The 26,818-nt window shown below is 63.9% G+C and overlaps 4 protein-coding genes and 1 long non-coding RNA gene across 9 annotated transcripts; 3 read left to right on the forward strand and 2 right to left on the reverse strand.

The window, feature by feature from the left end:
* Nucleotides 1-1,713: 1,713 nt before the first annotated feature.
* Nucleotides 1,714-11,286, reverse strand: LOC139039957 (uncharacterized). The gene is made up of 6 exons (XR_011493430.1): nucleotides 11,149-11,286; nucleotides 8,874-9,112; nucleotides 8,341-8,515; nucleotides 8,127-8,209; nucleotides 4,968-5,278; nucleotides 1,714-3,146 (listed from the first exon to the last, which is right to left on the reverse strand). It is a non-coding gene; the product is annotated as an uncharacterized lncRNA (long non-coding RNA).
* Nucleotides 5,278-10,957, forward strand: PPP1R16A (protein phosphatase 1 regulatory subunit 16A). 2 transcript variants are annotated; one of them, XM_044780911.2, is made up of 10 exons: nucleotides 5,278-6,092; nucleotides 7,562-7,632; nucleotides 7,711-7,856; nucleotides 9,064-9,167; nucleotides 9,236-9,360; nucleotides 9,442-9,567; nucleotides 9,660-9,735; nucleotides 9,812-9,941; nucleotides 10,159-10,327; nucleotides 10,583-10,957. In XM_044780911.2, exons 1-10 carry the CDS (start codon nucleotides 5,834-5,836, stop codon nucleotides 10,955-10,957), a joined length of 1,581 nt encoding a protein of 526 aa, XP_044636846.1. In that variant the 5' UTR covers nucleotides 5,278-5,833. The 2 variants fall into 2 exon arrangements, with proteins under 2 accessions (XP_044636846.1, XP_070338020.1); XM_070481919.1 differs by lacking the exon at nucleotides 5,278-6,092 and adding an exon at nucleotides 6,818-6,961.
* On the forward strand, nucleotides 11,160-16,139 carry GPT (glutamic--pyruvic transaminase). 3 transcript variants are annotated; one of them, XM_044780906.2, is made up of 12 exons: nucleotides 11,160-11,314; nucleotides 13,350-13,515; nucleotides 13,653-13,742; nucleotides 13,818-13,926; nucleotides 14,077-14,210; nucleotides 14,354-14,597; nucleotides 14,762-14,841; nucleotides 14,920-15,056; nucleotides 15,171-15,345; nucleotides 15,453-15,608; nucleotides 15,701-15,813; nucleotides 15,884-16,139. In XM_044780906.2, exons 1-12 carry the CDS (start codon nucleotides 11,160-11,162, stop codon nucleotides 15,972-15,974), a joined length of 1,650 nt encoding a protein of 549 aa, XP_044636841.1. In that variant the 3' UTR covers nucleotides 15,975-16,139. The 3 variants fall into 3 exon arrangements, 2 of the variants coding, with proteins under 2 accessions (XP_044636841.1, XP_070338019.1); XM_070481918.1 differs by lacking the exon at nucleotides 11,160-11,314 and adding an exon at nucleotides 11,808-12,190; XR_006534640.2 differs by lacking the exon at nucleotides 14,920-15,056.
* A 1,784-nt stretch (nucleotides 16,140-17,923) lies between these two features.
* MFSD3 (major facilitator superfamily domain containing 3) lies at nucleotides 17,924-20,116 on the forward strand. Of its 2 annotated transcripts, XM_070481923.1 has the most exons (6): nucleotides 17,974-18,348; nucleotides 18,838-18,898; nucleotides 19,290-19,437; nucleotides 19,524-19,648; nucleotides 19,715-19,824; nucleotides 19,901-20,116. In XM_070481923.1, exons 1-6 carry the CDS (start codon nucleotides 18,217-18,219, stop codon nucleotides 20,072-20,074), a joined length of 750 nt encoding a protein of 249 aa, XP_070338024.1. In that variant the 5' UTR covers nucleotides 17,974-18,216; the 3' UTR covers nucleotides 20,075-20,116. The 2 variants fall into 2 exon arrangements, with proteins under 2 accessions (XP_014713666.1, XP_070338024.1); XM_014858180.3 differs by having other exon boundaries at nucleotides 17,924-18,898.
* Nucleotides 20,117-20,209: 93 nt separating this feature from the next.
* Nucleotides 20,210-26,719, reverse strand: RECQL4 (RecQ like helicase 4). The gene is given in 23 exon segments (XM_070481910.1): nucleotides 20,210-20,556; nucleotides 20,647-20,755; nucleotides 20,879-21,035; nucleotides 21,115-21,295; nucleotides 21,365-21,534; nucleotides 21,615-21,795; nucleotides 21,798-22,107; nucleotides 22,181-22,443; nucleotides 22,525-22,666; nucleotides 22,738-22,917; nucleotides 22,997-23,176; nucleotides 23,255-23,338; nucleotides 23,778-23,914; nucleotides 23,994-24,086; nucleotides 24,165-24,293; nucleotides 24,400-24,513; nucleotides 24,637-24,763; nucleotides 24,839-24,938; nucleotides 25,028-25,626; nucleotides 25,927-26,067; nucleotides 26,276-26,367; nucleotides 26,464-26,497; nucleotides 26,562-26,719. Coding segments are annotated over 23 exon segments (3,732 nt in total). The 5' UTR covers nucleotides 26,646-26,719; the 3' UTR covers nucleotides 20,210-20,431.
* Between the last annotated feature and the right edge of the window lie 99 nt (nucleotides 26,720-26,818).

Below are 26,818 nucleotides of genomic sequence, written 5' to 3' on the forward strand. Positions count from 1 at the left end.
TGTTTTGAAGAGGTTTACCCTCACATGGCTCAAAGGTCAAGCAGCAGTAATGACCCACCAGGCCGGCCCGCCAGCCCTCTGCTCCCCTCCAATGGCCACTTTAGTCATTTCTGGTCTATCTTTTTTGTGTTTCTTATATATATGTAAGTGTATATTCTTATCTTACTCCCTTTTTACACAAAAGGTAGCATATTATATACAGATTTTATACCTTTTTTCTTCACTGGAGAAACACTATTTCTTAGCAACCTTTCCATGATAGTGCACAGGGAGCTTCCTCATAAACCCTTCAGGGGCTTATTTAATGAGACCCCTTTGATAGAAATGTGAGTCATTTCCAGTGTTTTCTGTCATAAAGGCTGCTGCAGCGAGGGGCCTGATAGTAGTGCTGCGGGATTAGCTCTAGAATATTCTAGAGCAGGCTTGCTGGGGGCAGGTGAGTGCACCCTGGGGACGGCCACCCTGCACTTGCACGATATCACAGTGGTGAGGGTGCCCATGGCAGCACTCTCAGATCTGCTCCTCCTGTGGTCTCCTGGCCAGTGTGAGGAGCCAGCTGCCCACACTTGGCTCCCTGGCCTCACTGTCCTTGCCGCTCACACCTCCTCAGCCTGCCCCCCCACTGCCAGCTGCGGCTCTCTCAGTGTGCCCTGTGAGGCCCTGCCATGGGTTTGCAGCTCGGGCCTCCTCCCCAGAGCTTCCTGTGGCCACTTACTCCTCTTCATGTGTGTTTGGGTGCAGAAACCCTCCCCAGAGCCGCGCCCAGGGCCTTTTGTGCCCCACTACAGTGGATGTCATCTTACTCACTGACGTACCATCCTGCTCCTCTGCTGAGGGCAGGACCTGTCGTCCTGGCCCCTTCTGTCCCATGACCCCGTCCCCAGAGCAGAGCCAGGTGGAGCAGGGGAGTGAGGAGAGTTTGTCAAGTGACCAGAGCATGCATGCCAGTCAAGTGCCCATTGTGAAGCATGCCCTGCCCTCCCGGGTCAGGGGGCCAGGTCACCTGTTCATGGCCCAGTGCTGCACTTGTCACGTATGAGGGTCTTCAGATGCCTGGCTCCTTCCCTGGCTGGATGATGCAGGCCACAGGCACCTCTGGCCTGAGCACGTCCACTCCTTGGCCACACTGAGCTGCACCTGGCCTTGCATCATCAGCCCTTCACAAACACTGAACGAAGACCCTTCTTCCAGGTCCTGGCACGTGGCTGGAAAGACGGGCAGGGAACGTACCCTCAACAAGCTTGTCCTCTGGTGGAAGGCACAGGCTGGGACAAAAGTGCCCTTGGCATCTGGTGTCCTGCCTCCATCTGCCCGTGAAGCTGCTGTGGGGCATTTGTGCCTGCAGGAGTCGGGACATGCCGTGGTGACAGGAGAATTCCGAGGTGAGCCAAGCCGGGGTAGGGGTGGGTGAGTGTGGGACAGGTGCTGAGGTTGGCCCTCGAATCAGGTTAAGCATGTCCTCAGAGGCCTGGTTGCGTGCCCTCACTGCCCCATGAGTCCCACATCACAGTCCCTGCCCTCATTCCTTCTCCGCTCGTGCAAGTAGACCACCTTGTGTCCGTGACAGCCCATCTTGCACCAGGATAGTGTCAGCTCTGCATTGGGGTTTCTGGTGAATGCGTCACAGCCCCTCACCCATGACATCTAGATGACCTCACCTTGTTAATGGACACATCTGTGTGTGTGATTCTACAGAATGAGGACACACACTTTACTCTTCCCAGAGGGAGGGGCATCTAGGTGGTTTCCCGTCTTTTGCTATTGTAGATAATGCCACAAATACAACCAACTTTTGATTGCAAGTTACAGGAACCTACTCCAACAAGCTAAGCAACAGGGATGCGAAGCCCTAGAACCAGGGGGAAGGTGGGCACCGGACCCCCTGCTGCTCCTCCCTTCCCTCCCCTGCCCCTTCACCTCTTCCTCCCTCTCTGAACAAGGTATGGCCGCCCTGTCTCTGGGTGAGTAGAGGGGCACTTATTACCCCTCACGGGCTCTGGGATCTTGTTGCAGTGCCCCTAATTCTCACATAGCTGCTATGAGTGGGCGTGAGAGGCAGGATGGTGGAGGGATTAACAGGGGACTCTGGATTTAGGTATAGCCTCAGTTTCCCCACCTGGAGAGTGGGGATGATGACAGGGACCTGCCAGAGGAGGGCTGTGGCAGTGAGTAAGGAGAGGGCTGCTGGGACACGTACGCCAGCACGGGTCTGTCCGCGCTGGGACACATATGCCAGCATGGGTCTGTCTACACTGGGCCTGGGTCTGGGCACTGGGCTGTCCATCCCCTAGGCCAGGGGTCTGGCAGTACTCTCAGCAGTCTTTGGGGATGGCCCAGTACTGTGGGCTGAGAGGATGGGGGCAGTGGCCATTCTTCCAGAAGGCTCCTCCCAGACTTCCATGCACTTGCCTGGGACGGAGGTGAAAACTGGACGAAATCACCCAGCTTATCTCTGTGTGGCATTCCAGGGAAGCTTGGGGGAGGATTTGTGGACTGAGGTGGGGGCTGCCCTGCTCAGACCCCCTCGGCCTCGGTATGGTGTAGGGTCCATTTGGAGGGACTCCATGAGCTGTCCTGGGTTTCGTGCCGAGGGGCATCTTCCAGCTCTGGCAGGCTGTTCTTGGACTGTGTGGCTGGGAGGAGGTGGCTGAGTGAGGTTCAGGAAGGGGCAGCAGGCAGGGTCCAGAGGGTTGGGGGTTTGAAAGCTTAGGGCACTGAGTACCGTGGCACCCCTTCAATGGAGACTGTCCCAGGACGAGGTGCTCACTGCAATGGGGCCCTGGGACTCCTTAAGGTCACCTTAGGCACTTCCTTTCTCTCAGAGGAGGCTGTAGGCTTACCCATGGACCTGCCCAAGGTTATTCAGAGACTGCCGTCAGGCAGCTTTCAGCAAGGAACACTATACAGGGGCCCAGAGGGGACGTGGGGCTTCAGGAAGTGGCTCGTCAGAGTCAGCGGCCGAGCACGCATGTGGGCTGCCACAGCCCAGACCAGGAGCCAGAGTCTTCTGCCTTTGCTCCTGGGCGTGCGGGCCAGAGGGGCCTGGTCTAGCCCTGGCCTCTGTCCTCTCTTCCTGGTGCAGCCAGAGCGGTGGGCCGGGGTTGAGGCTCTCCAGGTCTGCTCCGTGATGAATTTTCACGGATGGCCTTCAGAATGAGAAAACCAAAGACAGCACACACTCAGCTGGAGAAGCCGACTGCTCTTCTAGGGTGTTCTCTATCAGACTTGGGCATCAGAATCTCTTTCTCCTATGAAATGATGGCGGTAAACCTTGTTAAACTTAACAAAATTCAAGTGGTGGCTCTGATGCTAGCACCCATCTTGGAGAAGTGAAACTGGTCCCAGAGACCCTGGACCATTCTGCTGGGGAGCCTTGGCCCGTGGGGGGGCTGCCTCCCTCATGAACAGGGTGGGGCATGGCCTTCTCTTCAGGTCCCCTCCCTGTCCCCAGCCTGAGACTGGGGGCCCTGCTTGGAGTGGGAGGTTCAGTTTGGCTTCCCTGGCAGGCCCACAGACTGACGGCAGAAAGAAGGTCCCACCTTGCAGCCATGTGTGTGGGGGTGGTTCCAGCTCCCCTAGGTGAGCATGAGGGGAGCTGTGAGTGGCCAGCAAGGAAGGAGGTGCGTGAGGGCTCTGCCATGCCCGGGGTGTGGTCTGGGACCCACCCCGTCCTCATGGTGGGGAGCTGGCGGGCGCCTGAGGGAGCTGGCCCTTAGCCTGTCTGGTTGTGGGGAAGCTTTGTCTCAGAGGGCAAAGGCAGGCCCTGGGGGCCCAGCAGAGTATCTGGATAGTGCCCGTCTGCCCTGGCCCCAACAGTCATGCAGAGGTGGCCAGTTGGGGGCAGGTTGCTCAGAGCAGGGGTGCTACCTAGAAAGCTCTTTCCTGGGCCTTACTGGTCCTGCCCCATCCCTAGGAAGCCTCTGAGGCCAGGCTGGCAGAGTGGACCACTGAAGCACGGGTGAGTCCAGGCAGGTCAGACTTGGGAAGTGAACCTCCTAGGGACACTGGGGATCCTGAAGCAGGAAGGACTGACCTAATTTGATCTGGCCCAGGACAGTTCCCTTCCAGAAAGAGGGGGCACTCACTGAGACCCCTGAGAACAAGTCAGGCCAGAGGAAGGCTGGGTCAGTATCTAGATGGACACGAGGCCTGGCCGGGTGAGAATGGGGGCTCCTGGAGGACAGGCTGAGGTGTGAGTGGGCACCTTCTGGTGGAGCATGGCCAGGGCCTCCTGAAGAGTGTCCTGTGATCATACCCAGCGACCACACCAGGGGTGCTGGGCAGGACGACCCGTGGTGGGTACTTGGGGCTGTGCCCCAGCCGAGCTGCCTGCCTCCCTGCCTCCTGTTCTGATAGATCCTAAGCCAGGCAGGCCGCTGGTGTCTGTGTCCATACAACCAGGGCTTTTATTGCAGCCCAGCATGGTCAAGGCGTTGACTGGCCTGGACCAGGGATCCCAACAAGGAAGAGGCCCAGATGCTGGGCGGTGAGGAGGTGGGGTGCTGGTCAGGACAGGCTGTGCCCTCTGCCCTCAGCAGCCGAGAAGCAGGGAGGCCTGAGGCCCAGGAGGCAGGGCCTGCCCCCGGGAAGGTTGTAGCTTGTATAGCCCTCAGCACAGTTTCAGGAGATCTCAAGGAGAAGGTGACCCTGCCTGACCTCGCCTGGGGCAGACAGGTCAGCAATGCTCTGGGGGCTAGGGCCAGAGCCCAGGGCCCTGAGAAGCTGCAGAGACCTCCCAGAGGCCAGTGCCTGGGCCTGGCGGGGCAGCCTCGTTAGGAAGGCCCACCTCAAGCTGGCAGTACAGGCCTTGCTGCCTTCTCTCGGCTGCACACCCTCTCTGAAAACACTGAGTGTGTGAGCCAGAATGGGGGCAGAGCAAGCTCCCTCCCATCTGCCAGGATTGTTGTCCAGCAGTGCTTGCTGCAGGCAGGGGGTGGGCCTCACACAGGGCAGGGTCCTGATCTCACCTGCTGACCGCTGGGAGCCGGGCCTGCCTCATCCAGGAGCGGCCTTGATGTGCTTCCTCATTCCTCCTCAGGCCAGCGGGAGCCACCTGCTTTCTGCAGCTTGATCGCCTGGCTCCACTGAAGGGGAGGCCCTCCTGAAGACACAGTTGGCAGGGCCGCTGTGCCCTCAGTGCCCTGGCTGCTTGGAGAGCATCACTCCTGGACACGGGGGGGCTGGGACCCCAGGACTCTGAGAACGCCCTGCCCTGGTCTCTGTGGCTGCTGAGCCCGCCCTCCGGCCACACCTCCTCATTAGCAACGATGCACTGACCCTGGAAGACAGCCAGGAGGAGGGAGAAGGGAGGAAAGGCCACTCATGGCTGCTTCCAGGCCCCACCCAGGCTCCTAGGCCTGGGAGGTGAGGGAGCTTCTACGGCTCCCAGAGGCCTCTACCCATTCTGTTCTTGCTCGCCCAGGTGCCAGGAAGCTGCAACTTTGTTATCTGGGTAATTAGCTTCAGACCCTGGACTGAGGCTGGCCGGGTCCTGGGCTGCTTCCCACAGGCTGTGCACCCTGACCCCAAGAGGGAGGTGAGGCCCTGCCTGTTCAGCGGCTGAGGTGCCAGGGCTCCTGAGAGGCCGGCTGCTGGCACCATTCCACGCTGTGTTTGCTGCCTGGGGCCTGCGCCCCTCAGGGCTGCCTGGGCCTGCTCACAGCGTGGGGCCTCCTGACCCAGCCTTGCCAGGGGCAGTGGGCACCAAGCGTTGGGGAGGGGATGCCCCCGAGGGTGCCAGTCCAGCCAGCTGCCCCGCCCCTCAGGCCCAGCCTGGCCCCTGCACTCCCCCATCTGGTGCCCCAAGTAGCCCCCCTGGCAGGCAGTCCCTGCCATGGCCGAGCACCTGGAACTGCTGGCAGAAATGCCCATGGTGGGCAGGATGAGCACGCAGGAGCGATTGAAGCATGCCCAGAAGCGACGTGCCCAGCAGGTGAAGATGTGGGCCCAGGCTGAGAAGGAGGCCCAGGGCAAGAAGGGCCACAGGGAGCGGCTGCGGAAGGAGGCGGCCAGCGACAGGCCACAGAAGCGGGTCCTATTCCCTCCCAGTGTCACCCTTCTGGAGGCTGCTGCCCGAAATGACTTGGAGGAAGGTGAGTGTGGCTGAGCCCTAGGGCAGTTCACGGCCAACAGCCCTGTCCCTGTCACCCTGGTGTAGGCCTCAGGAGAACTGCCAAGGATGCAGCCCCCTCTGTGGGGTCCCAGGATCTGGCCTGGCTTCCTCAGCTGCAGGCCCCAAGTGGTGGGCAGCCCCGAGGCCAGCCTGTGACAGGGAAGCATGCAGGGAACCTATGGGGGTGAGGCTGACTGGGCAGGCAGGGGCATGGGCTGGGCCCACAGGAGCCTGGAGAAGCACCCAGGGCTTGGCTTAGGTGGGCTGGGAGTGGTCCATAATCTTGGCCACCTCTTGCCAGGGTGCTAGGTGATGCTCAGGAGAGTCCTGGCCACCACCTACTTGGGTCCTGAGTCTCTGCGTCTGTAAAGTAGGACAGGAACACCTACCTTAGCAGGTCAGAGGGCAGGGAGCAGGGCCCCCCACACAGGTTGCCCCCTCAACGCCTGCCCTGGTCTCGGTCTTTCACTTCTTTCTTTTCATCAGAGCCTTCCTGCCAGATGAGAGGCCTGAGCTTTGGGAAGGCTCCCCATTCCTCCCCTGTGCCCCTATGCTCACAGCCTTTTGGCTCTCCTCCAGAGGCTCTTGAGGGCTCTTCCTGTCTCCCTCCAGGGCAGGGGCCTCTGCTGCAGAGGCTGGGGTGCAGAGGGCGAGGATTGTGGGCAGTCCTGGATGCAAGGGAAGTGGAGGAGGGTGCGGTGGGTATGCCGCAGGCCAGGGCACTTGGAACTGTGGGAGGGAGGGTGTGTCTTCGTGTCGCCTGCTGAGCATGGCCAGGGAGGGCCAGCCCACCACGGAGGTCCCGGTGACCTTGACTAGAGCCTGAGCCCAAGATGGGACCACTGAGGAGTGAGTGCAGGGACCAGCTCTGCTCTTGGGGAAACCCTGGAGGGGGCAGGCCTGGGTGCCTTGGGCCCACACCCAAGGCTGCATTGGATCAGGGAGCCTGCTCTGGGCTGGTGGTACCAGGGAAGGGGCATGTGTGGGGGTAGAGTGGTCTGCCAGTGGGGAAGGTGGGGTAAGGGGAGGGGCACGGTCAGCCGTCTGATGGGGGATTGTTGGGGGAGGGTGGCAGTACCTAAGCCAGAGTGGGACAGCCTGTAGCCCAGTGGGGACTGCTCACGCACAGGAGGGGCCTGTTCTGGGAGTCTGAGGATTGGAATGTCATGATTCGGGATGGGTGGGTCCTGCTGGGGTCTGGAGGCAGAGGGCTGCTGTGTGTGCCCCTCTTGGTGCAGACAGATGCCCAGGACCCTGGTTTCAGAGCTCTGGGCTCTGATGTCCTTCCTGCCAGCTGTACCACTGTCTTTGTCACTCTTCTCTGCTACCTGGCTGCAGCACAGTAGTCAGCTCAGGTGCCCTCAGGTACAGGGGTCTGGCCAGGACAGTGCTGGCCTGTGGCAGGATTTCTTGCCCTATGCCTTGACCACATCTCCCCACTTCTTGCAGTCCGCTACTTCCTCGAGAGTGGGGTCAGCCCTGACCTGGCCAATGAGGACGGCCTGACAGCCCTGCACCAGGTCAGCGGTGCTCAGGGTGGAAGGGGAAGGGAGAGGCACTGGCCTGAGGCTCTGACACTCAGGCTGCTTGGTTTACAGAGCTGCATTGATGACTTCCGGGAGATGGTGCAGCAGCTCCTGGAGGCTGGGGCCAAGGTCAACGCCCGTGATAGCGAGTCCTGGACACCCTTGCATGCTGCGGCCACCTGTGGCCACCTGCATCTGGTGGAGCTGCTCATTGCCCGGTAGGGTGCACTGAGACTAGGTGTGGCTAGTGTGGGCATCTGTCAGCGAAGGGCTGCAGCTGGGCCAGGGGCAGGCAGGGCCTTCCTTGCAGGGGGCTGTTTGTCCTGAGATGCAGCCCAAATGTCTCTCCTGAGGGAAGTGTACCTGGACTCTTGTGTTCCCACTTACCTGGCTTGGAAAGCAGGGCCTGGGCAGAGGCCGCAAACACTGTGACCCAAGGGAATGAGCATGTGCTCAGGGCAGTGTTATCTGCCCGCCAGGCTGCTCACCTGGGTACAGCCTTCTGCCAAGCACCATTAAGAGTTTGGGAACTCCTTGGTCTCTAGCTCTGGCCTCCCAGCCTCCCCAGGGTCTGCACAGAGAAATACCATTTTGGTTAAAGTGATGCGAGAGGAATTGACAAGGAGGGAGGAGGTACCTGGACCCAGGTGGGGACTTGAATGAGGAGGAGGGCAGAGCAGGGCAGGACTCCTGAACACTTGCCTTGGTGAATGGGGAGGGTGGTTGGATTCACCAGGATCCAGGATCCCCTGATGGCTCGACTCTGATCCCTCTAGAAGATGGTCAGGGGCTCAGGCTGTCCTTGGAGTGAGTGGTTCAGGCATTGATGGTGGGTGTACGGGTGGTTGGGAGTGTCTCCCCTTCAGCACTCAGATGCCTTGGAGTGGGAGGGGGTGAGTGTGCAGCCTTCTGGGGCAGCAAGGCAGGTGTGCACAGGCGGCCCCTAGCCACACTCCACTCCTCCCCACGGCGGGCACCCACCCTTGTATTCTGGGCTCCCCTTCAGCTTCCTGCCTTCCCCTTGGGTGATACTCCCGCTTGAGCCCTGTTGCCTGCAGCTCTGTGGGGCTGTCCTGGCACCCAGACTCTCCTCCTCCCACTGCCTTCTGCTCCCTGGGGCCCCCCGAGTCCTGGCACCCACTCCTGGCAGGTGGGCCCACTGTGCATATTCTTGGGGCAGATCGGTGCCAGGAACCTGGAGTTCGGACATGCGTGGTGACTGCGGGACAGCCTACCTGGTTTGAGGCTAGGAACCAGGGCAGGCTGAGGGGCAGCCTCTTCCAGCAGCAGCTTGGGCCTGAACCTCCTCCACATCAGCCCTAGGCTGAGTGCCTCCCCAGAGGGTTGACCTCTGTGAGGGGCCTGGGGGCCTCTCTTGGGAGAGAAGGGTCCTGTGGTCAGCACTTCTGTCCACGTTTCCTGCAGTGGTGCTGATCTTTTGGCGGTCAACACAGATGGGAACATGCCCTATGACCTGTGTGAGGATGAACAGACACTGGACTGCCTGGAGACGGCCATGGCCAACCGAGGTGAGTGCGACCCCACCTCCCCACTAGGTGGTGCCAGGGGTGCTAGCTCTGAGCCTACTGCCCCGCAGGCATCACCCAGGACAGCATCGAGGGGGCCCGGGCCTTGCCGGAGCTGCACATGCTGGACGACATCCGGAGCCTCCTGCAGGCAGGGGCCGACCTCGACGCCCCTCTGGACCACGGGGCCACGCTGGTGAGGATGTGGCCCACGGGAGGCAGGCAGGGGAGGTTGCTGCTGGAGGGGCACACTCAGGGCTCGGCGATTTGCCTGCAGCTACACATTGCCGCTGCCAACGGGTTCAGTGAGGCGGCGGCCCTGCTGCTGGAACACCGGGCCAGCCTGAGCGCCAAGGACCACGACGGCTGGGAGCCGCTGCACGCTGCAGCCTACTGGGGCCAGGTGCGCGTGGGGTGGGGGCTGCCAGGGCGAAGGCGGTCAGGCTCCGTGGGCGGCTCCGGAGCCTTCAGCAGCCCGGGCTCGCTGGCCCACAGGTGCACCTGGTGGAGCTGCTCGTGGCACACGGGGCCGACCTGAACGGGAAGTCCCTGATGGATGAGACTCCGTTTGGTGAGCTGGGGACCACCTCCTCCCGGTGTAGGGGACTGGCGGTGGGCGCCCATGACCCTCGCCCACCTCTCCTCAGACGTGTGCGGGGACGAGGAGGTGCGGGCCAAGCTGTTGGAGCTGAAACACAAGCACGACGCGCTCCTGCGCTCCCAGGGCCGCCAGCGCTCTCTGTTGCACCGCCGCACCTCGAGCGCGGGCAGCCGGGGGTGAGCACCCCTGCCTCAGCCCGGGGCCGGTCCAGGCCCACAAGGCCTCGTTCCCCGCCCCCGCCACCCCTGCCGGCACAGGCCCCACCCCAACGGCTCTGCCCAGGGCTTTCCCCCGCTGATGTCAGCCGGTAGGCCGCGGTGCCAGCTGGAGCTGGGGGCAGAGTCCCCGGGGTGGGCGGCGTCCTCCTCCCACCCTCACCCTGCCCTCCCCCAGGAAGGTGGTGCGGCGGGTGAGCCTGACCCAGCGCACCAGCCTGTACCGCAAGGAACACGCCCAGGAGGCCATCGTGTGGCAACAGCCTCCGCCCGCCAGCCCGGAGCCGCCGGAGGAGGATGAGGACGACGGTCTCACTGACGTGGAGCTTGGGCCACCGCCCCCGCAGGTGAGCCCCGCCCAGCCCAGCCTGGGCGGTCCGGCTCCGCCCTCCCTGCTGGAGCCGGCGGCGACCACACATCGGTGCGTCGGTTCTTGCCCTGCGCTCTTCCCAGGAGCTGGTGGGACCGTCTAGTGCCCCATAAGCTACTGCCCCGACGCGACGCTTGTGTCTGTCCTTCGACTACCATGCAGCCCCGGGCCCAAGACCAGGGGAGGCCAGAGAAGGCCTCCTGACGGCTTCTGGGCCTGCGTTCACCCACAGGAGGAGGATCCTGAGGTGGCCAGGCCGCACAACGGCAGAGTCGGGGCCCCCTCGGGGCGGCACCTGTATTCCAAGCGGCTGGACCGGAGTGTCTCCTACCAGCTGAGCGCCCTGGAGAGCACCGCCCACGACGCTCTGGTCCAGGCCAAGGCTCACCACACCCTGGCAGAGCTCAAGCGCCAGCGAGCAGCCGCTAAGCTGCAGCGTTCCCCTCCCGAGGGGCCTGAGGCGCCTGAGTCCGGCCTGCCTGCGGACCCTGAGAACCCGCAGTCCGAGTGTGGCTCCAGCGCTGGCGAAGACCCACCCCTGCTCAAGCTCACAGCCCCCTCCGAGGAGGCCCCGGTGGAGAAGAGGCCGTGCTGCTTGCTTATGTGAGGGCTGGAGCTCAGGGCGGCAAGGGTCCTGCAGCCAGGCCCATCCCAAGGCTGCCTAGAGCCCCTGCTCTGGACACCCCACTGTGTGTCCTGGTGCTGCTGTGGGCGGGCAGCCAGTGTGGGACCTCCTAGGCTTCCCCCATCCAGGACATCAGCCTCCTCGTTCAGGGGTGGACCCTCGAGAAGCCATACCTTGGGGACACATGGCTGCAGAGACCTGGTTTAATCCTGTGACTCTTGATAAAGGGCTGTTCTGCCATCTGCCTTGTTGTGTGTCTCAGCTGGGCCACCGTCCCCACGGTGGGGAGCTGCTGTGCTGCTGGGCCTGGGTGCACCAGTCCTTGTCTAAGGCCTGTAGGTACGGGCCGGACTTGCTTCTGGCGGCCTGGCTCCTGCATGGGAGTGAGGCCCACAGCCACTGGGCAAGAAGCCTGGCCCTTCCTGCACCCTGCGTCCTTGCCTGCCAGCCTCCTGGAGGCTCCTCTGTAACTCTTTGCTTTCCTGAGGGGAGCAGAGAGCTCTGGAAGGGCACTCCTTGGGGGCCAGGTGTTCATGCTGAGGGGCAGGAATCCTGGCTTAGAAAGGGAGGGGTGTTTTCCATGAGACTCTTGGGCCAGAACCAGAGGAGCCAAGCAGCACAAGGCTAGCATCAGAAAACTCCCTGGGGGGGCAGGTCCCCCGTTCCTGGCATGCAGCCTCAATCCTGGGGCCTGGCTGCCAGCTTCCGCTTGGGCTGGCAAAGGGGGCCAGCAGTTGGCCTCTCAGGCTCTGAGCTGGCTGGGCACGATATGTCAGGGTGACAGGGGCCCCTTAGGGGCCTCGCGTGGGAGGGCTGAGGGCACTGCCAGCTCATCTGTCCGTGGCAGGCAGTTTTGTATGGTCACCAGCAGTGGGTGTCATGGGCTCTGGTCACCTTCTCCCTGACGGACACTGACCCAGTCGCCCAGTGCCTGCAGGGCCCACCCTTCCCTGAGCATCAGTCATTGGGAGTGTGTCCTCAGCAGGCTGGGGGAGGGCTCGGGGTAGGCTGCTGGTTAAATTTAGTGTGGAACAGTGCAGCTGCCCAACGTCCACCTGCCACCACAGCTGCCACTTGGGCCCTACTGCCATGGGGAGTGTGGGGGCTGGCTCCATGTGGGGCTTGGTGCATATTAACCTGTGCTCCAGCCTGGGGGCCAGAGGAGCAGGCCTGCAGCTGGGAGGCCGAGGTGGCAGCGGAGCCGAGAGGTGCAAGGTGAGAGACAGGCCAGCTTCCTGGGGCTCCTGTTATTTCCTCTCTAGCCGGCAGGAGCCAAGGCTCCTCTCACGGCTGACCAGCTACCCTGCCCGATCAGCTACCCTCCCACAGTCCAGCTCAGAGTCAGATGCTGGTGTCTGGGGGTAGCCACCCCTGGGCGAGGCCTATCAGCTCCCAGCAGGCCTGTAGAGGTGGGGCCCAAGGGCCTATCTAGGGTAGCGTCCCCCTTTCTCCACCAATCAGGTGCAACAGGGAGGGGGAGCTTAGGTCACCTGGCCTGTGGTGTGCCCCAAGGTCAGCGTCAGGCTGGCATGTGGTGAAAGGGCACAGCAGCAACCTAGAGCCGCAGAGGTGTCCAAGGGCCCTTCAAGGGCCAGAGCTGCCGTGCTCCCTCCCCCAACACCCCAACCCAGAGACTCCAGCCTTGCAGCACTGATTGGGGACCAAGGTCCAAACACAGGGCTCTTGCAGCCTCCAGGTCATGGCACCAGCCCAGGAGGGGCTAGATGGAACCCTGTGTCTGAGCACCTCACTCCCCTCCCCCGCTACCCCAGGACTCCCAAGACCTGACACGGTTACCTGGGAGACAGGCCTGCTGGCCCAAGCAAAGATGGGGGGTCTGAGGGGGCTAGGCCTTGGCTGGGCCCTGCTGGGGTAAATCTCTAGAGGCCCCAGGCTCCATTTTCCCCTTGGGGTTCAGTGCTGCCCAGCTCTCCCAGCCCCTCAGGGCCCCTTGGCCCAGGTGCTCAACCTATCTCCCCTCCCCCAGGCCCAGTCCCTCAGAGCTTCGTGGACCTTCCGTCTGTCCCTACCCCCCATGTGGGTCTCCTGCTCCCCTGTCATGGGGACACTGGGCGGGTGCTGGGCCTTGCCCCAAGCCCCGCCTGCTTCCTCACCCACTCCCTATGGCTCCCTGGGGCAGAACTGTGCCCAGACACGTGGGGCGGGACCGGGCGGCCCCAGCTCCTCCTTCAGTTTTTCTGTCCCTTTCAGTGGGGCCAGCAGGCTGCAGTGAAGACCAGGCCCTCTTACCTTGAGTCCCCCACCCAGGCCCCCCCTTCCCAGCCTGGCCCACCGGGCCTGGACCCAGCTTCCCTCATCCCCTCTTCTGGATCCTGCTGCCTCCTGAGCCTCCTTCCTGCCCGGTCTTGAGCAGGGTCATGGCCTTGAGGGCAAGTGACCACAGCCAGGCTGCCATGAACAGGCTGAAGGAGAAGGTGCTGACGCTGGACACTATGAACCCGTGTGTTCGGAGGGTGGAGTATGCAGTGCGAGGCCCCATTGTGCTGCGTGCCCTGGAGCTGGAGCAGGAGCTGCGACAGGTATGGCCCTGGGCCCCACCATGCCCTCCAGGCTGCACCTGCGCAGCCGAGTAGGCCCCATTCCCAGTGTCACACTGGAAAACGGCCTACAGGAGTGGTAAGGCCCATTCTCACTGTCAGTACCCCCTCTCTCCCAGGGCATAAAGAAGCCCTTCACTGAGGTCATCCGTGCCAACATTGGGGATGCACAGGCCATGGGGCAGAAGCCCATCACCTTCCTGCGCCAGGTGAGGCTTGGCACTGCCTTAGTGCCCTTCCCCCATCAGCCCATGTGTCCTGGCCTCAGCATTTGCTTCTCCCAGGTCCTGGCCCTCTGCATCCACCCCGATCTCCTGAACAGCCCCAACTTCCCTGAGGATGCCAAGAGAAGGGCGGAGCACATCTTGCAGGCGTGTGGGGGCCACAGCCTGGGTAAGTGCCAGTGCCAGAACCAGTTCAAGCCCCAGGGAGGAGCAGGAGCTGGAGGGAGGCTGTCCCAGAGGAGGGGTGGACTCGCAAGCTGGAAGAGGAACTCACCTGTCCTCCCACCCCCACCCCCTCCTGCGCCACCCCCTGGCCCAGGGGCCTACAGCGTCAGCTCCGGCATTCAGCTGATCCGGGAGGATGTGGCACGGTACATCCAGCAGCGCGACGGAGGCATTCCCGCGGACCCCAACAACATCTTCCTGTCCACGGGGGCCAGCGACGCCATCGTGGTAGGCCGGGGCAGGAGGACACCATGGCTCTTTGAGCATGGCTGGGTCGGTCCAGCTGGTCTTGTTACGGCGGCGCCCGCCCAAGGCGGGGGATGGGTGTAGCCCCTCGCCCCGCCAACCCTACCTCCCAATCCTGCCCACAGACGGTACTGAAGTTGCTGGTGGCTGGCGAAGGTCATACACGCACGGGCGTGCTCATCCCCATCCCTCAGTACCCGCTGTACTCGGCCACCCTGGCAGAGCTCAACGCTGTGCAGGTGGACTACTACCTGGATGAGGAGCGCGCCTGGGCGCTCGACGTGGCGGAGCTGCGGCGCGCGCTATGCCAGGCGCGTGACCACTGCCACCCGCGCGCACTCTGCGTTATCAACCCCGGCAACCCCACTGGTGCGCCGCGCGCCCCCTGGCCCCGGCCCCGCCCCCGCCCCGCCCCGCCTCGCCCCCTCCCGCCGCGCCGGGGTCAGCTTGGCCCGCCCCGCCCCGCCCCGCCCCGCGGAGAGCAGGGTGCGCTGTCGGCTGACTCCGGACGTGCTGCATCCCCCGTGCCCCAGGGCAGGTGCAGCCCCGCGAGTGCATCGAGGCCGTGATCCGCTTCGCCTTCGAAGAGCAGCTCTTCCTGATGGCTGATGAGGTGCTGGCAGGGGTGCGCGTGGGCTGGGGGGAGGAGGGCAGCAGCGAGTGCCCTCGTGACGCCTGGCCACCCGTCCAGGTGTACCAGGACAACGTGTACGCTGAGGGCTCGCAGTTCCACTCGTTCAAGAAGGTGCTCATGGAGATGGGGCCGCCGTACGCGGCGCAGCAGGAGCTCGCCTCCTTCCACTCGGTCTCCAAGGGCTACATGGGCGAGTGCGTGCAGGCCGGGCGGGGGCTCGTGGACCTCGGCCGCTGCCTGGCTCGCTTCGCCCGCTAGGCTTGCCCCCTCTTCCCGGCCGTGCCTCGACGTCCGCCCTCCCTTCGTAGGTGCGGGTTCCGCGCCGGCTACGTGGAGGTGGTGAACATGGACGCCGCGGTGCAGCAGCAGATGCAGAAACTGATGAGCGTGCGGCTGTGCCCGCCCGTGCCAGGCCAGGCCCTGCTTCACGTGGTGGTCAGCCCGCCCGCGCCCTCCGACCCCTCCTTCGCGCAGTTCCAGGCGGTGAGCTGCAAGGGCTGAGGGGTTGGGGCGACAAAGTGGGTGAGTGGGGGCCAGGGAAGCACCGCTCCCCTGGCCAGCCCTAATCGTCCCTCCCTCCGTGGCCACAGGAGAGGCAGGCGGTGCTGGCCGAGCTGGCGGCCAAGGCCAAGCTGACAGAGCAGGTCTTCAACGAGGCTCCCGGCATCCACTGCAACCCGGTGCAGGGCGCCATGTACTCGTTCCCGCGAGTGCAGCTGCCCCCGCGCGCTGTTCTGCGCGCTCAGGTCCGGCGTGGGCGGGCAGGGGGCGGGGCCCGCGGGGGTGGAGTCTGGGGAGCCCCGCCCTGACCTACGAGCCACGCTCTCACTGCCCCCAGGAGCTGGGCCTGGCTCCTGACATGTTCTTCTGCATGTGCCTTCTGGAGGAGACCGGCATCTGCGTGGTGCCTGGGAGCGGCTTCGGGCAGCGGGAAGGCACCTACCACTTCCGGTGAGGCCTGGCCTGCGCAGGGTCTCCTCGCGGGCCTCGTTCCCTTCACTTACCTTGCTCCTCCTTTTAGGATGACCATTCTGCCCCCCGTGGAGAAGCTGCGGTCCCTGCTGGAGAAGCTAAGCCAGTTCCATGCCAAGTTCACTCGCCAGTACTCCTGAGGCCCCCCTCTGGGGCCCAGGCCCGGCCAGGCTGGTGTGGCAGGGCCAACCCTAGACTGACCATGCCCAGGGCCCTGGGTGTCTCACTCCTGCAGCCTGTGGGGCTGGGCCCCTGCCTCTCTGTAGGCCCCTAATAAAGCTATGAGACAGCCTAACTGCTTGGAGGATGTGTGCACACCTGTATGTGCCTCCCCCACCTTTATCCACTGCTGACTGCCTTTCTGTACCAGGTTCTGTGCAGGCCTGGGGACCCAGCCCTGAGTGGGATGCTCGTCTGCCTTTAGGAGGTGTGGTCAAGGAGGGCTTCCAGAGGCGGTGACCTTCTTATAGATGCAGAGCCTCTGGTGTGCTGGGTCTCTAGCGTAGTCCCTGGTCTTGGGGCAGAGACCGAAAACATTCGCAGAAGAATTAGGAATAGTGAGACAAGTGTGAAGGAAGGCACCGGGCCACCTGCACGTCCTCAGGGGCGACCCCAGAGTTGTTAGGGGTGGGGATGGGGCTGGACAAAGAGACACAGGAGCAAGGTCCCAGGGTGGCCATGTCAGAAAAAGTTCCTTTTCCTGAGGAAGACACAGAAAGGTGTGTCCGCTGTCCTGGCTCCCCTACCTGTACTGTCCACCTCTTTGTTGGCGGCACAGGGAACGTGTTAGCTGGAGGATGGAGTTGGCTGGATGGGGTGAGCAGTGGACGTGGAGTCACAGTGGGGGCTCAAGGAGCAAGTCTTGGTTTTCCTCTTAATTGGGCAGATGGCGGTAGTGCTGCCACCTGAGGCTGCTGGAGGAGCAGCCGTGCCGAGAGGGGAGGGGAGGAAGAACAAATGGGTTTTGCTTTGCCCATGTTGTGTTTGAAGTGTGTGACACCCTAGTGCAAATGTTGGCCTTGGGCTGGGAGGCCCTCTCCAGCTGGGGCACCTGAGGGCAGGTGCCAGAGAAGAGGGCAGATAAGATGCTGAGGAAGAGGTGCCTGGGGAGAGCTGGAGGACCCAGGCTGGGGACGGGTGGGCAGCCCTGTGTCCTTGCCATGGGAACACAGGGATGAGTGCCTACTGTGTGCATGCCAGACACTGGTGGGTTGATGCCCCAGTGGTTCCTCTGAGGTAGGCATGGTAGTCCTCATTTGTAGACGAGGAAACTTAGGCCCTCCAAATATGTAGGAGTGACAGGAAGCCCACTCAAACTGGCCTCAGCAGCCGAGGGAGTGTGTTGGCTCAAGTGCCTGCTGGTTAGTCTAGGGCTTGGGCCAGCTGCAGGACCCAGGGGCTTGGAGACAGTACTGGTCAAGGCTCCAGCTCTGTCGGCTCCAGAAGTGCTTCCTAGGCACGGGCTATGCTTCACTAGCTCCTTTGGGCCTCAGGGGCCCATGGAGTGCAGCTCTAGGCAGGAGGAGAACCGGCATGAGAGCCCACATTGCCTTGTACTTCCCCTTGGATAGGCCCCCGGTAGGGCCAGCTGGAGTCCTGCAGTGCTTGGCCTCATGGTCATGCTCTCCTGGTCTTGTCACTGGACACCAGAAGGCACCACAGGCAGCAGATGCCTGAATTCTGGCCAAGCCTGGGCCCTGACCTTTCACACAAACCTTCTGCCTTCCATGGCCCTCTGTGGCCACTGGCTTGGGGGGGTGGGGGGGGCGCGCGCTGAAACCACAAGCACAGTCAGGTGAGGGGTCCAGTGCAGAAGGCTGCAGTAGTGGACAGTGGAACCTCAAGAGGCCAGCTCCTCCCTGGGGAATGCTGGAGGGACCAGGTGGATGCTGAAGCAACAAGCCTCCAGGTGAGACACCGGGAAGCACTTCTGAAGAGTTAGGGTCTGAATCCAGGGGGTCTGGGGGCCGGATCTGATGACCCTCGGAGGGAGCACGATGGGCCGCCGGTTGCGAAGGACTCCTGTTGGGGACCGCGCTGGCCGGCCGCACCCAGGTTGGCCACTGGGGGCGCCCGCGGCCGGCTGGCCGGCGCTCTGGCCCGCTCGGACGCTCTATGGCCGCCGCGCCTCCTAGCCGCGCGCCCGCACTGAGCGGAGGCGGGGCGGCGGTTCTCCGCTACCCGGACCGACACCCCGGAACTAGGGCGCGAGTGCGGACGCCGCTCCACCCAGCCCAGGCCAAAAGCTATGCCGCCGTGTGACCCCTGATGCCATCCTGACCGGACCAACCCGCGCCCCCTCCCCTCCCCCCCCGCCCCCCCGCTTCCTCCCCCGGCCTGGCCCGCGGGCCTCGGCCCTGGTCCTGGGCTCGCGCTCCGGCCATGCGTGGGAAGCTGCTGCCGCTGGCCGGCCTCTACCTGGTGCAGGGCCTGCCCTACGGGCTGCAGTCCGGCCTGCTGCCCGTGCTGCTGCGGGCCCGCGGCCTCTCCCTGACACACGTGGGGCTAGCCAAGGTGCTGTACGCGCCCTGGTTGTTCAAGCTCGTGTGGGCCCCACTGGTGGACACGCGGGGCTCCCCGAGGGCCTGGCTGACGCTCAGCACGGCAGCTCTGGGCCTGGTGTGTGGGCTGCTGGCAGCGCTGCCTCCTGCTGAAGCTGGCCAGGCCGGGCTGCCCGTCACCGTGGCAGGGCTGCTTCTGTTGCTGAACCTGGGTGCGGCTGTGCAGGATGTGGCCCTGGACACGCTAGCCGTGCAGCTCCTGGAGCCGGCTGAACTGGGGCCTGGCAACACCGTGCAGGTGGTCGCTTACAAGCTGGGGGCGGTACTGGCCGGGGGCGGGCTGCTGGCCTTTGTGCCCACCCTCTCTTGGTCTCTGCTCTTTCTGCTCCTGACTGCCACCTATTGGCTGGCCGCTGCCCTGGCCTGGGATGCCCGGGCCCTGCAGCCACTGCCTCCGCCTCAGGCCTCAGAACCTCCCCCGCACACCCTGCACCTTCTGCAGGACTTGCTGGCTGTGCCTGGGACCTTGTGGACAGCGGGCTTTGTGCTCACATACAAGCTGGGTGAGTGAAGCCTTGAGTCAGGCAACTGCAGGGGTGGGAGCCTGGGGGAACTCCAGGTGGGTCCCCAGGAGCTCTGAAACCCACTTGTGGGGCTGCTCTCTTTCCGGGGTGTGACCTGCAGGCTGGAGCCCAACCTGGCTTTGCAGTTGGGCCTCGCCTCTGATCCTTTTCCAGCTCCAACTCCACGGCCACTCTGAGCTCTAGCCACAACCCTTGGGTTCTTTCTGAAGCTGCTTCATGCTGACCCTGAGCTTGGCCAATGCCCAATCCCAGCTGTCTCCCTGCACCTATGGCCCAGGACAGAGGCAGGGCAGTGGCCCAGCTGAGGCAGCATGACAGGCCCCAGGTGGGGAAGGGAGGCGGGCCGCCCCTGCTCACATTCTCCCTACAGGTGAGCAGGGCGCTGGCAGTCTGTTTCCACTCTTTTTGCTGGACCGTGGTGTCTCCACCCCGGAGCTGGGGCTGTGGAACAGTGTAGGTGCTGTGGCTTGCTCCATTGCTGGCTCATCCCTGGGCGGGGCGCTGCTGGCCAGGCACCGGTGAGCCTTCCCCAGCCTGCCTTGCCCACCTGCTCACTCCCTAACCTGCTCCGTGCCCCTTGACCTGCCCAATCTCCCCACCCCAGGCAGCCACTGCCCCTGCTCAAGTCAGTGCTTCGGTTCCGTCTTGGAGGCCTGGCCTGCCAGACCGTCTTGCTCTTCCACCTGGACACCCCAGGGGCTAGGCTGGGTCCCAGCACAGTCCTGAGAGGTGAGGGGCTGGCCATGGGGGGGGGGAACCTGGAGCCCTGGGCCCTGCTGACCTTTGCCCTCCCAGGGGCAGCCTTGCTGAGCCTGTGTCTGCAGCACTTCCTGGGGGGCCTGGTCACAACTGCCACCTTCACCCTGATGATGAGCTGCAGCCAGCTGGCACCTGGTGCCCTGCAGGTGAGGGGCTGTGGCTGTGACAGAGGGGCTGCAGGGCTGGGGTCGTCGGGTCCTGACCTCATTCCCCCACCCCCAGGCCACACACTACAGCCTCCTAGCCACTCTGGAGCTGCTGGGGAAGCTGTTGCTGGGCACGATGGCCGGAGCCCTGGCTGATGGCCTGGGGCTGCATCTCTGCTTCTCCCTCCTTCTTGCTCTCTCGGCCATGCCCATTGTGTACCTGGGTCTGGCGCCCAGCACCGTGGCCTGAGCGGGGCTGCTGGACTGGTCAATAAAGCTGTGTGTGCCCGGGGCCTGGCTGTGTCTGTGTTCGGGATGTGTGACGTACAAAGCTGTCTTCAGCCTGTGGGGACCATGCCACCAGAAAAGGAGGATCCCTAGAAATGACTTGAACATCTTTTATTCTGCCTTTTAGGGTCCCCTTGCCCCCACACTCCTGGCAGTGGGCTTTATCTGGGGTGGTCAGTCACCGACCTGACCACTGATGTCGTCTTGCCTTTCCCTTGATAAGCTGCCGCACCAGAACCTTCCACCCAGTGGTCATACAGTTCAGCTCATGCCTGCATCTGTGATGTGGGGGGACCAGGGCCCTTCCTCTGCAGGGCAGTCAGCGGCCCCACAGCAGGATCTCCTTTGTGGCCAGGTGCGCCAAGGCATGGAAGCTCAGGTGCAGGTACTTTCTCCAGAAGCGCCGGTCCCGCCCGTACACCTGGGCAGGATAGCAAGGGCTTCCTGCGGTGGAACAGGAGACACGGCTCTGAGGACTTGGCAGGTCCGACCCCAGTGCTCCCTGTGTCTTAGCCAAACCTCCCAGGCCCTCACCGATGCCGTGGAAGATGCGGGCCACAGCCCTGCCTGAGAACTGCTGCTCTGGCCACGAGGAGAGGAGGTGGCGGATATCCCGGCGGGTCTGGTCCTCCCAGTCCTGGAGCTGGGGGTGGGGGCATATCCCAGCTTGCATGGCACTGTGTTGCACATGGCCCGCCACGGTGCAAGGCAGGAGGGCAGTGTGCACATGCGCCTCTGCGGTCCCACGGGAAGGGCCAGCACTCACCCTGGCCAGCCCCGGCTCTGGCCCCTGCTCGGCCTCCGTGCCTCGTGGCCCTTCTCCTCCCTCTTCCTCAAAGTAGTGGCTGAGCAGGGCCTTGAGCCTGGCACTGCGCTCCTCATTTGGCTGCTCCAGGCACGGCCCACAGCTGGGGAAGGCTACACTGCAGTGGGAGAGGCCCATCAGAGCTGCCTGCCTTGGGGAGGGTGGGGTGCCCAGGCCCTGCTCACCCTCTCCCGCACCTGTGAAAGGCTCGGAATGTGCGGTGCAGACAGGCCAGGGCCTCCCGCTCTCGGTCCTGCACGCGGCTATAGAGGAAGTCACAGATCTGGTCCTTCTCCTGGGCTGTCAGATCCCCGGGGCTGTGCAGGTGGAAGGCCAGCTCCCTGAACTCCACCAGCACCCCCGTGCCCCGAGGTGCACCTGCCAGAGAGTGTGTCAGACTGGCCTGTGGGCAGACAGGTGGCAAGCAGGGCTGGGGGCAAGGCACACCTGTCTTAGGCTCTGGGTCCCACTGCAGCTGGTGGAGAGCCCGTCGCACAGGGACCAGCTCCCAGCCCATTGAGTCTGCCAGCTGGACCACATCAAACTCCACAGAGCTGCTTCCCCGACCTGTGTTCTCAGGGGGCTGCTGGGCCAAGCACACAGCCAGCGGGGGACACCTGGGCCAGGGGAAAGGATGTGTGATTGGCAAGCCTAGTTCTCCGTTCCTGCCCCCAGCCCGGGTGGGAGGTATGCTCACCTGTGGGTCAAGGCTTGGAGCTGGGTGGGGCCCCCAGGGCAGCGCAGGTGGCAATGGGCGTAGGTAGGTGCCAGCAACTCTAGCCAGTGCTGCGGGTGCAGCTCCAGGTAGCACAGCAGCGTCTCGATGGCTGGGGGGCAGAGCAAGGTCAGAGGACGTGGGGACATGGGGATGACCCTCATCCTGCCCCCAGTTCCTCACCCTCCTCTGGCATGTCCAGGGCCTGCACTGTTGGCTGCATTGGGAGTGCCCGCTTGTGGCCTGGGCACCGGGCTGTGTGCTCACTGCTGGGTTGCTCAGCCTCCCGTGGGCACATGGTCACAGGGGCCCTGGCCAAGCCCCTTTCCTGGCTGTGGTCTCCCTCCTCTTCCGGGGACCGCTGGGTGTGGGAGCAGGTGCAGGGTGGGAATGCACGCTGCACCAGCTTCTTCACGGCACAGAAATCAGTGGTCTTGGCATGCACGTGTCTGCGCAGCTCCCGCAGGTCCTCACCCTGTGGAACGGCCATGAACATGGGCTGTGGCACCAACTGGGGTGGGGGGACGGTGAGTAGAGTGGGTACCAACCTGGGCCTGCAGAAAGAGGTGGCAGTGTGCAGGCTGCCCGTCGCGGCCCGCGCGGCCCACAGCCTGCACGTAGCTCTCGAAGCTTGGGGGCAGCCCTAGATGCAGCACGGCCCGCACATCTGGCCGGTCCAGCCCCATCCCAAAGGCCACCGTGGCCACCACCACCCGCAGCTGGCCCTCCATGAAGGCCCGCTGCACGCGCCGCCGCTCCCGGCTGCACATGCCAGCGTGGTAGGCTTCAGCCACGGCCTCTGGGGCTCGGCCTGCGGGGCAGACGCATAGTCAGTTGGGTGGGGCACATGCCTTGGGTGGGTCTGTGGGGTGTGGTCCTGCCCCTGCCTCACCTCCGGGCCCTGGGGCCCAGGCCTCACGCAGGCAGGTGCGGAGCAGCGCAGCAACACGCTCGGTGTCCTCTCGCCTGTTACAGTAGACGATGACAGAGTCCAGGGCACGAAAACGCTCACTCTGCAGCAGTGTCACCAAAGCCTGGGGGGACAGTGGTCAGTGTGGGCACCCAGGAGGCGGGGCCTCTGCTGGGCCCATGTGTGCACACCTACCTGGTCTGGGTCCCTGTCCATGGATACAGAGAGGTGCAGGTTGGCAGGGATGGTGACTGGTCCCCTGAGGACAGCCTCCTCAGCCACGCCCAGGTGCCAAGCCACATCGCGGGCAGTGCTGCGGGTGGCTGTGGCCGTGAGACCCAGGAAACAGTGCACGCCCATGCGTTCCCGCAGCACCTGTGCAGGAGTAGGGGGCAGTAAGGATGCTCAACACACCCTCCCTGGCATGCTCACCCGTAACCTGGGCAAGGCTCACCTTGCAGACTCGCAGGTAACAGGGTCGGAAGTTGTGGGACCACTGAGAGAGGCAGTGGGCCTCGTCGATGCAGGCAAAGGCAACCGGGGGCAGCTGAGTGAGGCAGGCAGGGCCCCCTTCCCCAGCTCCAGCCAGCGCCTCAGGCGACAACATCAGCACATGTACCTGGGCTGCCTGGACCTGAGGACAGCAAGGTCAGGAACACCACCCAAGTGCTGCCTGCTGCCCCCACCTGTCTGGGCCTGTGAGGCCTCTCACCTTCCGCAGGGCAGTGTCCCGCTGCTTCCTGGTCATGCCTGAGTGAATGCAGGTCGCCTTCAGGCCTGGGGGCAAGCCAGACACCTGCAGGTACAGGAGCATAGTGTGTCACAGGCCTCCCAACCCTGACCCTTCCCCAAATGCCTCTCAGGGTTGCTGTGCCCAACAGCTACCACCATCTCCACCCCACGCCCTGTAGGGAGAATACTCAGATCCTGGGTCCTAGGACCAAGGGTTCAGAGCCACCTGTGGGCCTTGGCTCAGGAGCACCAGGAACAAACAGACCACTGTGGGGATGACCCCGTTCTCAGCACTACTCCTCTTGGGGTTGGGCCTGGATCTGGCTAGCCACATCCCTATTGCCGTCGGGCTACTGCCAGGCCTGGGACTGTGGATAGGGCTGGTAGGCTTCTTGCAGTTCCCAGGTGGGGATGGGGCAAGAAGCAGCAGCCCAAGGGGGTCAGAGGAGCTGTGGGCATCAGTTCCTGCCTTCTGCACAGGCCAGAGGGCCCTGTCCGCCCACCTGGTCGTCCATGAGTGACAGGAGGGGAGAGATGACCAGCGTGAGGCAGGGGCTTCGCCGGGCATAGAGCAGTGCAGGGAGCTGGTAGCACAGGGACTTGCCGGCGCCTGTGGGCAGCACCAGCAGTGTAGACATGCCTGTGTGGGAGCCAGGGTCAGTAGCGCCACTCTGTAGCCTGGCCTTAGCCCCTCCTCACTGCCCGGCAGCCATGCTCACCAGACAGGATCCGCATGACTGCCTGCTCCTGCCCGGGACGGAAGGCTTGGTACCCCAGCTGCTCTAGGGCCTGGAACACCTCAGCCGGTGTCTCTGTGGACACAGGTCTCAGTCAGAACGGAGCCAAGTCACCCTTATCCCTTCCTAAAGGCTCTGGGCTGGCCTACTCACCTGCCACCTGCCCAGAGGGCTCCCGCGGATAGAGTGGTGGCATGGTGGGGGGTGGGGAAGGGGCCCTGGGCACAGGCTGCTGCGTGGGTGCCAGCAGCTCAGGCCCAGCAGGCTCTGTATCTTCCTTACCTGCTGAGGGCAGACAGGAGAGAGTGGTGTTGGAGCTCCTGGCTGGGCAGGGGTCATTCTAGGAAGAAGCCACTGACCACAACTTCTCCTGCAGGCCCTCACTCACCAGGGAGTTGGCAGTAGGCAGTGCCGGGCTGCTGGGCTACTTCCTCCAATGTGGGGAGGGTCTGTGTGTCCCCCTCGTCCTCACCACCTTCCTTCTGGGAAGCCAGGGTGGGTTCTGGGCCGGGGTGGGGAGGTGGTAGGGCCTTTTGCTGGAGCCAGAAGTCCCGCCCTTCCAATGAACATAACACCCCCTTCAAGCAGTGCTGGCCCAACCCACCACCCAGGGCAGAGGCCTCACCTGGGTGGGTGCACTGGGATGCCCAGTGGCCAAGCTGCCCACACCAGAAGCAAGAATCCTTGACTGTGGCTCTGAGTTTACCACCCCCAAAACGCTCTCCTTTCTTCTGCCACTTCTGCTTCCACACCTGGGGGGCATCCACAAAAGAAGGTCACAAGATGAGAAGCAGGAGGGGTGACGGGAGTGTCTGCTGCCATCTCACCTGCTTACGGAGGAGCCTGCCACGCAGGGCTGGGCCCCGTGCATAGCGCTTCTGCTTCAGGTTGAGCCGCACATAATTACCCCTGTCCTGGATGGCTGGCCTAGAAAGAACACACAAATGGGCCATGCCTGAAGCCCTCCCACCTGGCTGGACTCAAGGTACCCTGCTGGGAGGATGAAGCCATGGTACCTGGGGGCCGCTGGGATGCTGGGCAGCTGTGCCTCCACGGGCTCCCCTAGACAGTCTTCTGCATGTGCTGTAGCCCCAGCTCCTTCTGGTGGGAGTTCTGGTTGGCTGCTGTCCTGCTGGGCCTGTGAAGGGCTTCCCCCTGGCTCCTCACTCCGCCTCCGCTTCTTGCCTCTAGTGTTGCTAGGCTGGGGGCTCCCTGCACTGACTCTGACTGCCTGTAGGGTTGGAGCCTCTGGGGCTGGTAAAGGTGCCTCAGGGCCAGTGCTGGGACCAACGGATGGGACACTTAAAGTCAGAGGCTGTGACAAGTCTGTATCCAGGCCAGGGTGGCAGGCCTCAGGAGCCCTCTGAAAGTCTGGGGCCTCATTGTGACACCTCTGCAGCCAGCCAGGGTCTAGGGAGTTCAGCCGCAGGCTCAGGGAGGCCCGTAGCTGCTGGAGCCGGCCTGGCCTCAGCTGGGGCTTGAGAGCCTGTGGGGGCACCTCACTGACTTCCTCTGGAGAGATGAGGGCAGCCCCCGCAGCAGGCAGTCCTGAGGAGAGCATCTTGGATGAGGGTCTTCGTGGAGGCCGGGGTGTGTGGCCCAGGGCTGGCCCAGCCTGAGAGAGGGAGAACAAACCAAGCAGGAACTCAGGCCCCCAGGCTGCTGCAGACTATGAAACTTGCCAGGTCCCCACCCACAAGGGGGGCAAGGGGAGCAGCACCAGGCTGGCCCTGAGCTCCTCTCAGGAGTCATGCCTTGATTAACGCTGGGGTCGTGCCTGGAACTGTGGTAGTGCAAGCACGTGTGTGTGTGTGGAGGAGCTGCCGGGAAGGAGGGTCTGGTGATCTTGCTCCTGGGCCGAGGCAAGCTCTGGACCTAGCCTGGACGCACTGCGTGCCCAGCCCTCACCCCTCACCTGCAGGGCGCCCTTTAGGTTGGCCTTAAGCCTCTTCCCATAGTCCTGAACAGAAGCCTGAGGGCTTGGCCCTGGAGTCGGATGGGGGCTTTGGGTCGCAGCCCGGTTCAGGTGGGACCCCCAGCAGCTGGGCTCTAACGCCTGCAGGAAAAGACAGCGGGGCCGGACGAGGGAAAGGCTGGTGTGGGGGCACAGGTGTCTCCAGCCTCCCTCCTCAGCCGCCCAAAAACCGAGGGAGGGGCCAGGCCCTCCTCCACCCTGTCCAATCCTCCCCGCAAGTTCTGTGCCCGTTCTTGGCTCCACCGTGCAGGAAGCTGCCCTGGAGGCTGGGGTGTCGGGGCCCGGGTACCTTCTCGGCCACCGCGGGAAGCGACTGCTCGGGTCTGACACCACTGGCCTGGCCCAGGGCCTCTTTCAGGGCGCGGTACTCCCGGTAGAGCGCTGGGGGCGAGGGTCAGAGGTCGGGGGGGTCAGGGGTCGGGTGGCTTCCCTCCGGCCCCCGCCAGAACCCCCACCCAGTCCACCCCGCGCGCTCACCGCGGGTCTCCTCGGGCGCCGCCTCCACGTCCTCCTGTGAAGAGAGCGCGTCAGCCGGGGGCCGCGCCCTCAGCCCCCCGCCCCCGGGCAGCCCGCACCTGGCCCGGCCGCCGCCCGCGCCGCCGCCGGAACGCGCGCTCCCAAGCCTGCAGCCGCGCCCGCACGTCCCGCAGCCGCTCCATGGCAGCCCTGCCGCGCTCCGCGCCCCGCGAATCTCCCGCCGCGAGCTCGGCGCCAGCCGCCAGCCAATAGGGGCACTCGGCGACGTCGGAGGCGGGGCGGCGTGGCGGCCACGGGGCTGAGGCAGCCAATCCGGGGGCCCTGGCGGGGAGGCCAATGGGGGGCGGCTACGTCA

Source organism: Equus asinus, chromosome 12 (genome assembly GCF_041296235.1).
Source record: "Equus asinus isolate D_3611 breed Donkey chromosome 12, EquAss-T2T_v2, whole genome shotgun sequence".
Classification (NCBI taxonomy): Eukaryota; Metazoa; Chordata; class Mammalia; order Perissodactyla; family Equidae; genus Equus; species Equus asinus.

Bases quoted from the DNA above. Each gene is read 5' to 3' on its own strand.
- PPP1R16A (XM_044780911.2), top strand. From the start codon at position 5,834: ATGGCCGAGCACCTGGAACTGCTGGCAGAAATGCCCATGGTGGGCAGG. The intron at 9,361-9,441 runs GTGAGGATGTGG...ATTTGCCTGCAG, and splicing joins TGGACCACGGGGCCACGCTG to CTACACATTGCCGCTGCCAA. The intron at 9,736-9,811 runs GTGAGCTGGGGA...ACCTCTCCTCAG, and splicing joins GATGGATGAGACTCCGTTTG to ACGTGTGCGGGGACGAGGAG.
- GPT (XM_044780906.2), top strand. From the start codon at position 11,160: ATGGCTGCAGAGACCTGGTTTAATCCTGTGACTCTTGATAAAGGGCTG. The intron at 14,842-14,919 runs GTGCTGGCAGGG...CCACCCGTCCAG, and splicing joins TCTTCCTGATGGCTGATGAG to GTGTACCAGGACAACGTGTA. The intron at 15,346-15,452 runs GTGAGCTGCAAG...CCGTGGCCACAG, and splicing joins CCTTCGCGCAGTTCCAGGCG to GAGAGGCAGGCGGTGCTGGC.
- MFSD3 (XM_014858180.3), top strand. From the start codon at position 18,217: ATGCGTGGGAAGCTGCTGCCGCTGGCCGGCCTCTACCTGGTGCAGGGC. The intron at 19,438-19,523 runs GTGAGCCTTCCC...TCCCCACCCCAG, and splicing joins GCGCTGCTGGCCAGGCACCG to GCAGCCACTGCCCCTGCTCA. The intron at 19,825-19,900 runs GTGAGGGGCTGT...CCCCACCCCCAG, and splicing joins TGGCACCTGGTGCCCTGCAG to GCCACACACTACAGCCTCCT.